The following is a 13,425-nucleotide window of genomic DNA, read 5'->3' as shown; positions in this document are numbered from 1 at the left end:
TAAAGGTAAACAATTGTGTGACGTTTAACAGGAGTGACAAGAACGAAGAGAAGCAAAACAAGCTTGAGCTTAGGCAAAAAAATAAATAAATAGAAATAAGCCACTGTGCAAAAAACATCTGCGTGCAGAAACTCGGCCGTCCAGCTGGAGAAAGAAGAGTTCCCCGTGGGGACTGTCAGGGCCTTTTTTTTTTTTTTTTCCTCTTTTGAGCCGCACGGGTCACGGCCACCAGCGTGGTCACTAATCCACTTTAGAATTAGCAAGATGGAAAGCGGCGGTGGCGTAATCGCCTGGATGAAACTGCAGCCATGTCTGCAGCGCTGCCTCAGGTATTCCGTCAAGACGCAGTCCCAGCAGCCATTGCTCTGAAACAAACATTAGTGGGTCGGCAATCCAGCTGCTACGTCTTCACTTCATCAACACCTTAAGCACAAAGTGAAGATGGCTGTGACATGACAGTTGCGTTTATAATCTGAAGGTGACTTAACGTGCTGTGACATTAATTTTATCTGTAAAGGCCATCTGTATTGTTGGAGATTGGGTGTGTTTGAGTCAACTGCAAGTGCCTCCAAGTGACAAGAACGGCTGATTTCACTGCTAGTAAGTCATGTAAGTATTATCTGTAAAGCTGCTCACGCCTGATTGACTCACAGACAGATGGATGGAAAAGAAATCCTTGCCAATTTACAGACAGTCTAAGATAAAAAGCATACTTTATATGTGGGTCAGTCTCTAAGCTCTAAAACCCTGACTGATCCAACCTCACCAGAAGTTCATTTAATTGTGAAATAAAATTGGAGAAAACCGTATTGATGTTTTTCGTTTAATGGTTTGAAAGTGCAGTCATAGGATTTGGCCTCCAAGTAAAATGTCCTTTTGGGCAACAATCGACCGCATATACATGTGTGGTGCTGTAAGGGTAGAGCAGAGTTCACAGATCCTGACTGGAGAATGGGATGTAGCGGACGTAGCAGGGAGCAGTGAAGGCAACAGCCTCCCGCACGCAACACGCACATCTCACGTCTCTCGTATACAAAGAGACAAGCTGGCAAACAGCAGCGTGATAGCCTGGAGGAAGTAGTGTCCCGGGTTACTCCTCAGGGTGCTGGCCAGGCAACCGCCATTGCTGTTTATGACTGTATCTGCCAGTGCCATACTGTGCCTTTCATTGTTATTTTAATGTGAACAGTGCATGCTGCGACTTGTAGGCCGCAGCACTCAATCTCGTGTATTGCACGTGTCTTATTTTTGTGTATTTAGTCAAAACAGCTATACTCGAATATCCCACGTAGCTTTGCTCAGTGCTGTATATAATAATGTGGCGTTCATACAACATCCAAATCGCATAACGTCCGCATTCACAGAACATATAATGAACGATATGCAGCACATATGCAGTACGGCTTGAAGGAGGTGAATACTTAACACCATCAATTATTTTTGTGTGTTTTATATTTGTAATTAATTTAGGACTCTTTACAGAGATCTGTTTTCAGGTTGACATTGAAGAGGTTTTTTTTTTTTCTGTTCTTCAGTGTCAAAAGAGCCAAATTAAATGCATTGTGATTCATCACATCCCAACCTCCCTTCCACTTTTCCTCGTGAGGATTGCAGTACACTGTAATTTAATATTATATAATAATAAAACGTGAAAACTTCTGAGGGGGTGAATACTTTATACAGGCACTATAGAGAAATGGAGTGTGTTTAATGTTTTTAGAGTTTGCTGTATTATTAAAGAAAAAAAAGTGAGCCTGGGAATTGTGGAAATAATCCTGATAGATGGATGGATGGATAGATGGATGGATGGATACTTTATTAATCCCAAGGGGAAATTCACATACTCCAGCAGCAGCAGCATACTGACACAAAGAAAAACAATATTAAATTAAAGAGTAATAAAAATGTAGGTAAAAACAGACAATAACTTTGTATAATGTTAACGTTTACCCCCCCCCTGGGTGGAATTGAAGAGTCACATAGTTTGGGGGAGGAACGATCTCCTCAGTCTGTCAGTGGAGCAGGACGGTGACAGCAGTCTGTCGCTGAAGCTGCTCCTCTGTCTGGAGATGATCCTGTTTAGTGGATGCAGTGGATTCTCCATGATTGACAGGAGTCTGCTCAGCGCCCGTCGCTCTGCCACAGATGTCAAACTGTCCAGCTCCGTGCCAACAATAGAGCCTGCCTTCCTCACCAGTTTGTCCAGGCGTGAGGTGTCCCTCTTCTTTATGCTGCCTCCCCAGCACACCACCGCGTAGAAGAGGGCGCTCGCCACAACCATCTGATAGAACATCTGCAGTATCCTATTGCAGATGTTGAAGGACGCCAGCCTTCTAAGGAAGTATAGTTGGCTCTGTCCTTTCTTGCACAGAGCATCAGTATTGGCAGTCCAGTCCAGTTTATCATCCAAATATATAAGATAGATAGATATGAAAGGAACTATATAATAGATAGATATGAAAGGAATTATATAATAGGTATAGATAGAAAGATAGATAGATAGATATGAAAGGAACTATATAATAGATAGATATGAAAGGAACTATATAATAGATAGATATGAAAGGAATTATATAATAGGTATAGATAGAAAGATAGATAGATAGATATGAAAGGAACTATATAATAGATAGATATGAAAGGAACTATATAATAGACAGATATGAAAGGAACTATATAATAGACAGATATGAAAGGAACTATATAATAGATAGCACTTTGTGAGATGAGGGAAATCATTTTTTTTACAGAAGCTCAGCAAATAAATGAAATGAAAATTACAAAGAGACCGCCCGTATATTTCCGCGGCGCAGCGATTGTTGTTCTTCAGAGGTCTGGCTGATGTGTGGCCCCACAGATTATATTTCAGACAAACGCTCCTGCGACTTGTCAGAGAAGAACACTCAGTCCCATTTCAACACCTAAGTGAGTTTGTCGTTGGATTTTGACAGATTTCATCAAAACGCAGACTGTCTGACATTTCTTTTATATTCGTGTCCATGGGCTTGATTTTTTTTTTTTTTTTCCCAGGCTGCAGCTGACATTGTGAGCCTTCATCCCTATTTAGTAATTTTATCAGCCGAGTGCAAATTTCCTCTGCTGGAACTCATAATTTGTACATTCTCCTTTTGTATTGTGTATGAAATATGAAGAAGAGACAGTGACAATTTAATTTAGTTATCCATTAACAGTCTGCATGTTTAAAACACATTATAAGCCATTTTACAATACCTTAATATAAGCCAGAGTAAAATGACAGGAACTTATTTCAAGACCCCTGGTTCTTATAATAATTTATTATTGTGAATGGGATAGTTAATAAAATGTTTGCAGAGTGTTAATTGGCAATTTGTAATGGATACCTAAAGTTCAGTGTGACTGAAGCAGCACAGGGCAACAGTGACAATTTAAAGTACGTACCTGACAATAGAAATTCATACACACTGTGGATGTGTTCCTGCTTTCCCTAGAAGGACCGTTCATTTCAGCCACATTAGAATTTAGACTGTGCGGCTGTGCCAGGCTCGCCCTTTTTATCGGCTTCCATTTGATGTTGGATTGCCAGTTCAGAGCGTCACAGACCCAGATGTATAAAACAAACCTCTGGAGACAACCTGGAGTGAATTCGGCTTAAAGGTGGGCGGGAACAATTAGGCGGTTCACTCAGTTTGAAATTTCTAAACCAATCCAATGGGTCATGAAGGCGGAGCTCAGAGAGGGGGCGGAGATTTAAACAGCAAAGAGTAGCTGTGTGCTTATTAGCCTGGTCCGAGTCAACAAGCCTGTGGATACAACAGATAAACCTTCTGTGGTTGAAAAGTCTCCTATAAATATGCCCATTAAGCAATATAATGTGTGTTGTGTGTGCAGAGAACACTTTACATGTGTTAAAAAATAAACATAACCTGTTGCAAAGAGAAAACGTTTCACTAAATCCTGATTATACTTTGGCATTTAAAGAAGTCACTGGGCTAGTGGTAAACGTGAACTGCTGACAGCCGTATGGGGTTGTGTGTGTCGCTCTCAGTTACAATACTGACACAGTGTTAGGATTTAAAGAAAGAGCAGCTACGTCCGCAAAGCATTGAACTGTAAAATGTGCGTTCAAACTAAACATCCAGTTAAAATGAGTTCAAAAGAACTGCCATTAAGCCAGTTGTTAAAGAAAGGACCATGGAGGATGTAATTTTCAGTCTTCAGAACTTTGAGAATCATCTGCAACTTAACATCGGCAAAACCAAGGAAGTGCTTATTGACTTTTAGTGCACTAAAGGGCCTCTTTGTCCAGTCACTTTTCAGGTACTGGATGCAGAGGTGGTCCACTCCTACAGGTACTTGGGGGTCCACACTAATGACAGGTTGGACTGGTCTCAGAACACAGAGGAACTATGAAAGAAAGGGCAGAGGAGACTCTTCTTCCTTAGGAGACTGTGTTCTTTGTGACATCCTGCACATCTTCTACAGCTCAGTGATGGCCAGTGTGGTGGGCTGGGCTGGGCTGGGCTGGTAACATCACTTCAAGAGTGGCCCACCGAATCAACAAACTGATTAAAAAGGCAGACTCCATTATGGGACTGACTAGATTGAAGTTTGAGCCTTTTCTTTTCTTAATGGTCTATGTTGATTACTTTTGTCTGCAAGGAGCATTACACAAGTAAAAATCTCATTCTGCATTGTACTAGTGACAATAAAAAGACCTTGACCTTGACTTTAAACCCCCATAATCCACCTTACTGCTTCTGTCTTTCCAAAAGATGGTATTTCATAAAAATGTTTAATTATTAAATTCCTTATATTTGTCATTCCAGCAGATGGCACATCACAAACATTAGCACTGCTTTTATGAATCCCATACCAAATGGCATATGACAGAGACATATGCATTATATTTGTCATTCCAACATATGGTGCATCACAAACATTAGCCGCTTTTACAAATCCCATAACAAGTGGAATATAACAGACAAATATAGATTTCATTTGTTATAACAACATACAATGCATCACAAACATTAGCACTGCCTTTACAAATCTCATACCAAATGGCATATAACAGAGAAATATAGATTTCATTTGTTATTACAACATATAGCACATCATAAACATAAGCTGCTTTTATGAATCCCATACCAAATAGCAAATAACAAAGATACATGCATTGTGTTTGTCACTCCAACAGATGACTCATCACACACATTAGCCACTTTTACGAATTCCTTACCGATTTGCATATACTATAACATTGCAAATATTAATGCTGAGGTCTTTGCTGATTACTTTGATTTCAACCCATCTTAGATGGGTATCACAGCTAGCAGATATACTGTATAATACTCCTAAATAATTGTTGGAATGATGAAGAAAATGTTTAAGTATGAGAGGTCATCATGCAATCATTGTTGAAGTTAAGAAAAAAAAATGGCCACAATAAAGTGAAAAATCCCCAAATGGGAATGTCACCATCCCCAAGGTGCACAAAAGGCAGTTGCATCAAAAAATGTTGGAACCACCGGAGTAGAGCATGCCACGTTACCATAGATTGGAGCCACAATTATGTCCTGTAATGCTGTTGGAGTTGTGTCATTAGTGAGGATGGTTGTAAAGGTGTGATGACTGTCAGAAGGCAGTATGTAAATATCAATTCTACATATTCATTCGGCATTCTTTTTCTTTTTTAGGTCAACATGGTTATTGGTATACTAGTTTTTAATAAACTTGTATCAAGAGATGGGATTCTGGATAAAAAATTGAAACACCGAGCTGGGTAAGTACTGAGAGATACCATTAAAATGTTAAATTACACTGACCATGATGGTGAAGAGGTGACCAAGACCATGAATTTAAGGTTTCCTGTTCTGTCTTTTTCCCCATCCTTGCGTATGATTATGGTCTTTAGGTGATAGTGACCAAGAGAGTGAGATCATGAGGGCACAATCCCAACATGGAGTTCCTACACTAGTCTGGCAGGCTCACTCTCCACATAGGTGAGGAGGTCAGAGAGTAGAAGCTCTTCTTCTTCAGTTTGAGCAGATCCAATGAAAATGGTTTAGGCAAGCAGTTAGGATAAGAACGTAAGAAGTTTGAAAAAACAGAGGACACCATTCAGTCCATCAAGCAAGTTTGGTGAACTAATAGCTACTGTGTCCCTTTATCTGATCCAAAATCATTTTTTAAAATTCATCATGGTTTCTGCTTCAACTCCATGACTCGATAGCTTGTTTCAGACTCTGTGTATGAAGAAGTGCTTCCTGGCTTCAGTCATTTCCTATGTTGTCCTTGAGTGTGTGACTCGTTATGTAATCAATAGAGTTTTGAGGAATCATCATTATCAAGTCTCTTGAGAATTTAAAACACCCAGGTCAGGTCCCCACCCAGTCTCTCTGCTTGAGACTTAAGAGAATTCCCGACTCTTTCAGAATAGGACATGCCTTTAAGTTGTTGTATGCACTTGGCTGCCACCTGGGTATCTTCTCCAAGAGTTGGTGAGAGGATACTCGGGACAGACCCTGGACATGCTAGATGAATTGTATCTCTTGTCTAACCTGGGGACATCTTGGAGTTACTTTGGAGTAGGTGGAAGAAGTAGCTAAGGGTAGGGTGACCTGCTAGCCGGGGCAGTCCGGAGTTCCACAGGTGGAGGTGGAAGAAGTTACTAAGGGTAGAGTGACCTGCTAAGCTGGGAACATCTTGGAGTTCGTTAGAAGGAGATGGAAGAATTCCTAAGAACAGGGTGACCTCCTAACATCGGGACGTCTTGGAGTTACTTTGAAGTAGGTGGAAGAAGTAGCTAAGGGTAGGGTGACCTTCTAGCCGGGGACAGTCTGGAGTTTTTTACAGGTGGAGGTGGAAGAAGTTCCTAAGGACAGGGTGACCTGCTAACATGGGGACATCTTGGAGTTACTTTGGAGTAGGTGGAAGAAGTAGCTAAGGGTAGGGTGACCTGCTAGCCAGGGACAGTCCGGATTTCCACAGGTGGAGGTGGAAGACATTACTAAGGGTAGAGTGACCTGCTAAGCTGGGAACATCTTGGAGTATGTAAGGAGGAGGTGAAAGAAGTTGCCAATGTCAGGGTGACCTGCTAATATGTGATCAGCTTGGAGTTCCTTAAGAGCAAGTAGAAGTTGCTATGGACAGGGTGACCTGATAACCTGGGAACATCTTGGAGTTCGTTAGAAGGAGATAGCAGGTCACCCTGTTCTTAGGAATTCTTCTAACATGGGGACGTCTTGGAGTTACTTTGGAGTAGGTGGAAGAAGTAGCTAAGGGTAGGGTAACCTGCTAGCTCGGGACAGTCTGGAGTTCCACAGGTGGAGGTGGAAACATTTTTGCTTGGACAGGGTGTGACCTGCTAACCTGGGGACATCTTGGAGTTCCCCAGGAGGAAGAGGAAGAAGGTTGCTATGGGCAGGGTGACCTGCTAACCTGGGGACATCTTGGAGTTCGTTAGAAGGAGGTGGAAGAAGTTGCTAATGACAGAGTGACCTGCTAATGTGATCAGCTTGGAGTTCCTTAAGAGCAAGTAGAAGTTGCTAAGGACAGGGTGACCTGCTAACCTGGGGACATCTTGGAGTTCTTCAGGAGGAAGAGGGAGAATCTGTTAAGGAAAGGGCGACCTGATCAGTCCAGCTCACTGTGTTTGCCACTGCAACCCTCAGCAGGTTAGACGGAATGAATATGAAGTAAATATTTTATTACGGCTTTTCAGAATGTACATCTGTTTATGACAGATGTCACTTGGGCATAGAAAAGCTGCATTTGGCAGAATGACGAGATTTATCTGTGACTCCAATGACCCTACGGAGTGAAAAGTGTTTACATGAAATCATTCTTTTGTTTTTTGTTTGTTTTTTTTCTTAAGAGTCCATCACTTTATTTTCATCTTTTGTTTTTCCAGACAGATGAGTGAGCCCCATACAGGTCTGACATTGAAGTGTGCCAAATGCGGAGTGGTGTCAACGACGGCCCTGTCTGCAACAACTGCCAGCAATGCAATGTAAGGAGTGAAGATGACAAATGCAGTTTTTACAGATGGGTCAGGTAGCCCCCCCGACCATTCAGTCAGATTCGATTGGTGTCTCTTAACTCCAGTACTTAAGGTGTTGTAAATCTCTAGAAGAATGGCCCAGTTTGGCGCTGGCAGGGGGTGGCGTTCTTAGGGTCACTAGGGATTCAGTTGGTTTACATTCAGCAGAGTCATTGGGAGTTCCTGAAGAAACATCCCGCCCATGTTCATCCATTCCACGCAGGAACCTTTGGGTAAAAGCCTTAAAATCCAAAAGAAATCAGAAACCCAGGTGATCAAAGCCCACCTTTGTGGATACATGATAAGTTAGTATGGTCAGATGGTTAAAACAGTGGACTTCATCTTTCTTCCAAATGTTCTGGCTCCTCCCTGCTGCTAGGCTTTCTGGACTGTGGACATAGGAGGTGTTTAGTGTATGAGGGGTAGCCTTACAGGAGGGTGGGGGACGCACTGTACCCCAAGGTTAGCCTAATATCAACTCTTAGGTAAAGGTCTGAGATAAAAGATCTACAACAGTAGGTACCGTAGTTCTGATTTTAAACCGAAGTACAAAAATGACATGAAGCAGAGTTCAGTCAGAATAAGCCCACCACAAAGAGGAGGCTGGAGCCTGGTCAGTCAGAAGAGCTGAAAGGTTTGGTTCATCAGTTAACACATGTGGCTGAGGGAAGATATGGGGAAGTCCAAAAAATATTGAGGTGCCAGCCTGGTCGGCCCATTTTAATACAATTCTGTAAACACAAAAGAAAACAGGTGGACAATGGTGCAAAACGATTGAAAACAATAGGCAAGGGTTGACTCAAAATAAGTAGGGTGGGGCTCCGTTCTGCAGTGAGCTCTGGTCCAAGTGTGACGCCTCCTTCCAGGGACGGTCGGCTTTTACAGGACTCCGACCAGTAGGGACAGGGTCATATGCCCTCCTGGTGGTGTCTTCTCAGACAGTGCTGTTAGCGATTGTGCCCCCTCTTCTCCCAGAGTGGAAGTATATACCTCCGATGATCCTGAAAGATATTACCCTGAGGGGCATACGTGACACACATATTGGACTCGACAAGTATATAGACCCCTTCACCACTGGTCACACATGGAGATCTGAGGTTCACCCTCTGGGCTTATCAGAGAAAAGCACTGCCACTCCGGGACTCAAGGGGGCGCTGTCACTAACGGTATCGTCTCCTTTTTGTCCCACAGCCCTGAGAAACCACCCACGGAGAGAAATTGGGCCAGGCCAAAACATGCTTAGCTTCAAGTAGACAAGCTTTTCTGAAGTGCAGGTGGGATAGTTGGTCCAAAGTAGAGGGGGACACATTGAAAAAATGACCCTGAGCACATTAAGCAGCTGTAGACGTAATCACATGAAGCTAGCAGAAGGCCCCGAGAACTGTGCTGTTTCATTTTGTTAGCTCTGCTGTCTGCGTGTTTGTGCCGACGAGACGAAACGCCATGTTTATTGGTCTGGCGTATTTCAGTTGTGAGGCTGTATGTTCTCCCAGGCACCTTTTAAGATGACACGGGAAGGATTTCGTCCAACAGTATCCCGTATGTGAGAGGAATGGCTCTGGGAGACCCTTCTGTCCGTACTGCATTGTGAATTGTATGGAAAGAAGTCCACACCGGTCCACGTGTGAATAATCTTATCACATCAGACAGCGGTGGGGTAGAGGGTGTTTGGGGGTAACGGAACATGTGCTAGCATGACATTCGTGATCTGGGTCCTCCCTGCGTGGAGTTTGCATGTTCTCCCTGTGTCTGCGTGGGTTTCCTCCCACAGTCCAAAGACATGCAGGTTAGGTACATAGGCGATTGTAAATTGTCCCCAGTGTGTGCTTGTTGTGTGTGTGTGTGTGCGACCTGTGGTGGGCTGGCGCCCTGCCCGGTATTTGTTCCTGCCTTGCATCCTGTGTTGTCTGGGATTGGCTCCAGCAGACCCCCGTGACCCTGTAGTTAGGATATAGTGGGTTGGATAATGGATGGATGGATGGACATTTGTGATTTTAGGGCTACGTTTTCATGCACCATCTAGTACCGTAACCCAATCAATCTCATTTTTACTCTCACAGCCATCGTGAACAGGGATTGCCGTCTGTTGCTTTAACAAATGTCATACCTCACTGTATGTACAACGAACGAATCACCAGCATGCGTTTTAAAGTACCGCCACAAGAAATGTACTTGCAACGTGCTTCTGTTTATTTACCGTTGCCTCCGGATCAAAACCACTTAGCATAAACATTTGTCTTGTCAGCCCGGAGAGGCCATTGTCCTTCTGCCTGTTTAATAATCCTTGTCTCTCCTTGCCTAGGGCTTCACTGTGGAGTTCATGCGTGGTGTTGCCGCTCCTGGCTTTAACCTGGATGTCAGCAGTTCTGGCGATGACGGATAAACGATCGATACTCTTTCAGATACTCTTTGCTGTCTTTGATTCACTGCAAGGATTTGTTATTGTCATGGTCCACTGCATCCTTAGAAGAGAGGTAAGAGTAAGTAAGGGGCATGTGCTGCACCAGCGCTTCCTTGACAGGCTTTGTGTTCCTATTAGGGGTCTCCTTGTTAAAGCCTAAGTGTGATATGTTGTCTGGTGGACTGTAGGCCGCCGTCTCTATTACTCTCGATGGGATTTAGTAGACAGGCTATGACCTTTAGTCATGGAAATTGCACTTTCATATTGCCGGATGACTGGAGGGCCCTCTTCCTTTAAAATACCGCCCGAGGACTTTATTTGTGTTAATGGAACTGAACTGTGGCGTTCTTTCTAAGCTGTCAGAAAAGGAGAATAAAATAGCGAGGTTCGAAATGAAATGTGGTATTACATGAAAAAAGAAGCCATAATAATATGAATGGCAGCAATAAGTAGTCATAGGAAATGGAGAGAGAGTACTAATAATCACGTGAATCATGCCCATCATTCCCAGTCATGTCATTTGCACACATCACAACTTATGGTCAAGTCAGTTGGTTTTTACAGTACAATACAAGCTGAAAGCTCAGTAACACGTATACAGCACAAATCAAAATACAATAGGAAGAACATACAACAGTCAAAAGAATCGAGCGCACATGAGTGGCAGTAACAGGCTCTAGTTATGCACTTAAATGATAATGGAAGCTGTAAGGGTGGACTTAGGGCTTATATGTGCTTATTATTTTTGGGGGAATAAATAACAACAAAGTAAAATCTGCAGCATTTCTTTACTTCTGTCTAACTTGAGGTTGGATTTGTCTAATTTTAGGACATGTTCAGAATTATAGGACTAATATTTATGACCATATAACCCTGCTAAGAACTATAAGGAGTCCTGCTTATCACTGTGCAGCACATACAATGCAAGTATTGATTTATACATATTGTTTATATAGCCACTCATGTATGTCGGACAAGAGGGGGCGCTGTCGCCAACACTGTCTTCTCATTTACTCATCGCAGCACCAAGACAACGCCCAGTGAGGGCCCTTAGTCCCGCCCCTTCCAGTTTCCTTGCTCTAAGAACCTCGGCTGCCTGGGAGGGATGCATCTTTTTGGCAAGAACAACCAGTCAGAGGCAGCTCCCAAGCAAAGCAACCCTGAACCTTTTTTTTTTTTTTTCTGTTAAATGGGACAACCTGGTTGGCACCCCAGATTTTATTTTCAAGACCTGTCATACCTGCATCAGGCCACAAAATATATATACTACTGTATATATACACACACAAACATATATATATATATATATATATATATATATATACACATTGTGGATTGGTGGAAGGAACACTCATTGCTCTTAGTGTTGGGCTGCCAGCCAGGTTGCCCCCTTTGTTCTCTGGGTGGACAAAGTAAGCAGGAGCTTGATGACAATAAAATAAACTTAAATTTCCTTTATGGCTAAGTTACCTGAAGCTTCCTTCACTGTTAACAACTTAAGGAGCTCTGTTCTTCTCTAAGGTTCGGATCCAAATGAGACACTGATATCTGGGGGTGTCTCCTTTTTCTAGCAGTCGTGCTGGAAGGGGTGTGGTCAGTTACTCTCTTGGGGCGTGTCTTCTCTGAACTGAGGAAGAAAAAGAGACAAGTCCGTCAGACAGACAGGGCCCCCTCTCATCCCGGCAGGGTATTACATACCTGGGACGAGTCCTTGAGGTTTCCCTCAGACACACATGTGTGACTATATCTATCTATCTATCTATCTATCTATCTATCTATCTATCTATCTATCTATCTATCTATATATACACACACGCACATATATATATATATACGCACACACATATATGTATGTATGTATGTGTGTATGTGTATATATATATATATATATATATATATGCACACGCATATATATACATATATATATATATATATATATACATATATATATATATTCACATACACGCACACACACACATATATATATATATATTCACATACACATATATATACATATATACATATATATATATATTGTGGCCGCTAGAGGCACTGTTGCCCCGTGAAACCCACCAGACAGACGTCCAAGACACACTTATAAAAAGCACCAAGAAGAATTTAATAATTTTCTTCAAATACAGTGCACACAGCACCACACACTCCACAATTCTCTAATACTCAATAATAATAAACAATAATCAATACAATAACAATCCTCCACTCCCAGCAGCTTAGTCACCCAACCTCCCAACTCCGGCTCTCTTGCTGGGTTTCCCAAAGTCCTTTAAATAGTTCATGACCCGGAAGTGTTCCTTCTCCGGGTCAAACGCTACATCATCCTTCCTCAAGTAGCCCGGAAGTACTGCGGGCTTCCGTCCTCGTGCCTCTGAAGTACTTAGGGTCGTGATAACAGTAGGAGTCCCCAAGTTCCTTGTGGGCTCCCCCTGGCGGCACCCACGGCACCCAACAGGGCTGAGGAAACGGACTCCTTGTCCCATGATGCCCTGAGGGAATCTGGGGAACCATTACCATCCAGGGGAGCTGCCATCTATATTCACACACACACGCACATATATATATATATATATATATATATATATATATATATATATATATATATAAAATATATTGCCTACTTGCCACTGGTAGGCCTCAGTAAGAAGAGTGTGAGGGTGTTCCCTGCCTTAGTCAGGAGGCTAGCAGATGATGCCAATATTAGAGTAGGTATGCTGGCATTCCGGGTGGGTTGAACCAAGGACCATTACCCAGTGTGGAGGCCAGTGAGATGGAATTAAAGGGGGAGACACAACCTGTCAGGGTTACTTGCTCCCATGACACATTAGGTGGCAGCATCCCTGTACAGCGCCACTAGTACTGACCCCCTCAAAGCATGCTGGGAACTATAGTCCCAAGGGGCTGCCTTTTTGGGTTCCATGGGTGCCACCAGGGGGTGTTGCAGGGATCTATGATCCCTACTATGTGGGGCTTCCAAATAACCCGG

General features: G+C 42.8%; 1 protein-coding gene across 4 annotated transcripts in view; it reads left to right on the top strand.

The window, feature by feature from the left end:
• adgrb3 (adhesion G protein-coupled receptor B3) overlaps positions 1-13,425 on the top strand; it is an 872,307-nt gene that overhangs the window by 806,981 nt on the left and 51,901 nt on the right. For all 4 annotated transcript variants that reach the window (XM_051919125.1, XM_051919127.1, XM_051919124.1 and 1 more), the window contains 3 exons: positions 5,679-5,764; positions 7,895-7,993; positions 10,326-10,497. In XM_051919125.1, the coding sequence (XP_051775085.1) occupies positions 5,679-5,764; positions 7,895-7,993; positions 10,326-10,497 (357 nt within the window). The remainder of the gene's footprint in view (positions 1-5,678; positions 5,765-7,894; positions 7,994-10,325; positions 10,498-13,425) is intronic.

Source organism: Erpetoichthys calabaricus, chromosome 15, assembly GCF_900747795.2.
Source record: "Erpetoichthys calabaricus chromosome 15, fErpCal1.3, whole genome shotgun sequence".
NCBI classification, from domain to species: domain Eukaryota; kingdom Metazoa; phylum Chordata; class Cladistia; order Polypteriformes; family Polypteridae; genus Erpetoichthys; species Erpetoichthys calabaricus.
The sequence above is the reverse complement of the archived record's forward strand: the minus strand, read 5'-3'. Positions and strand labels throughout refer to the sequence as shown.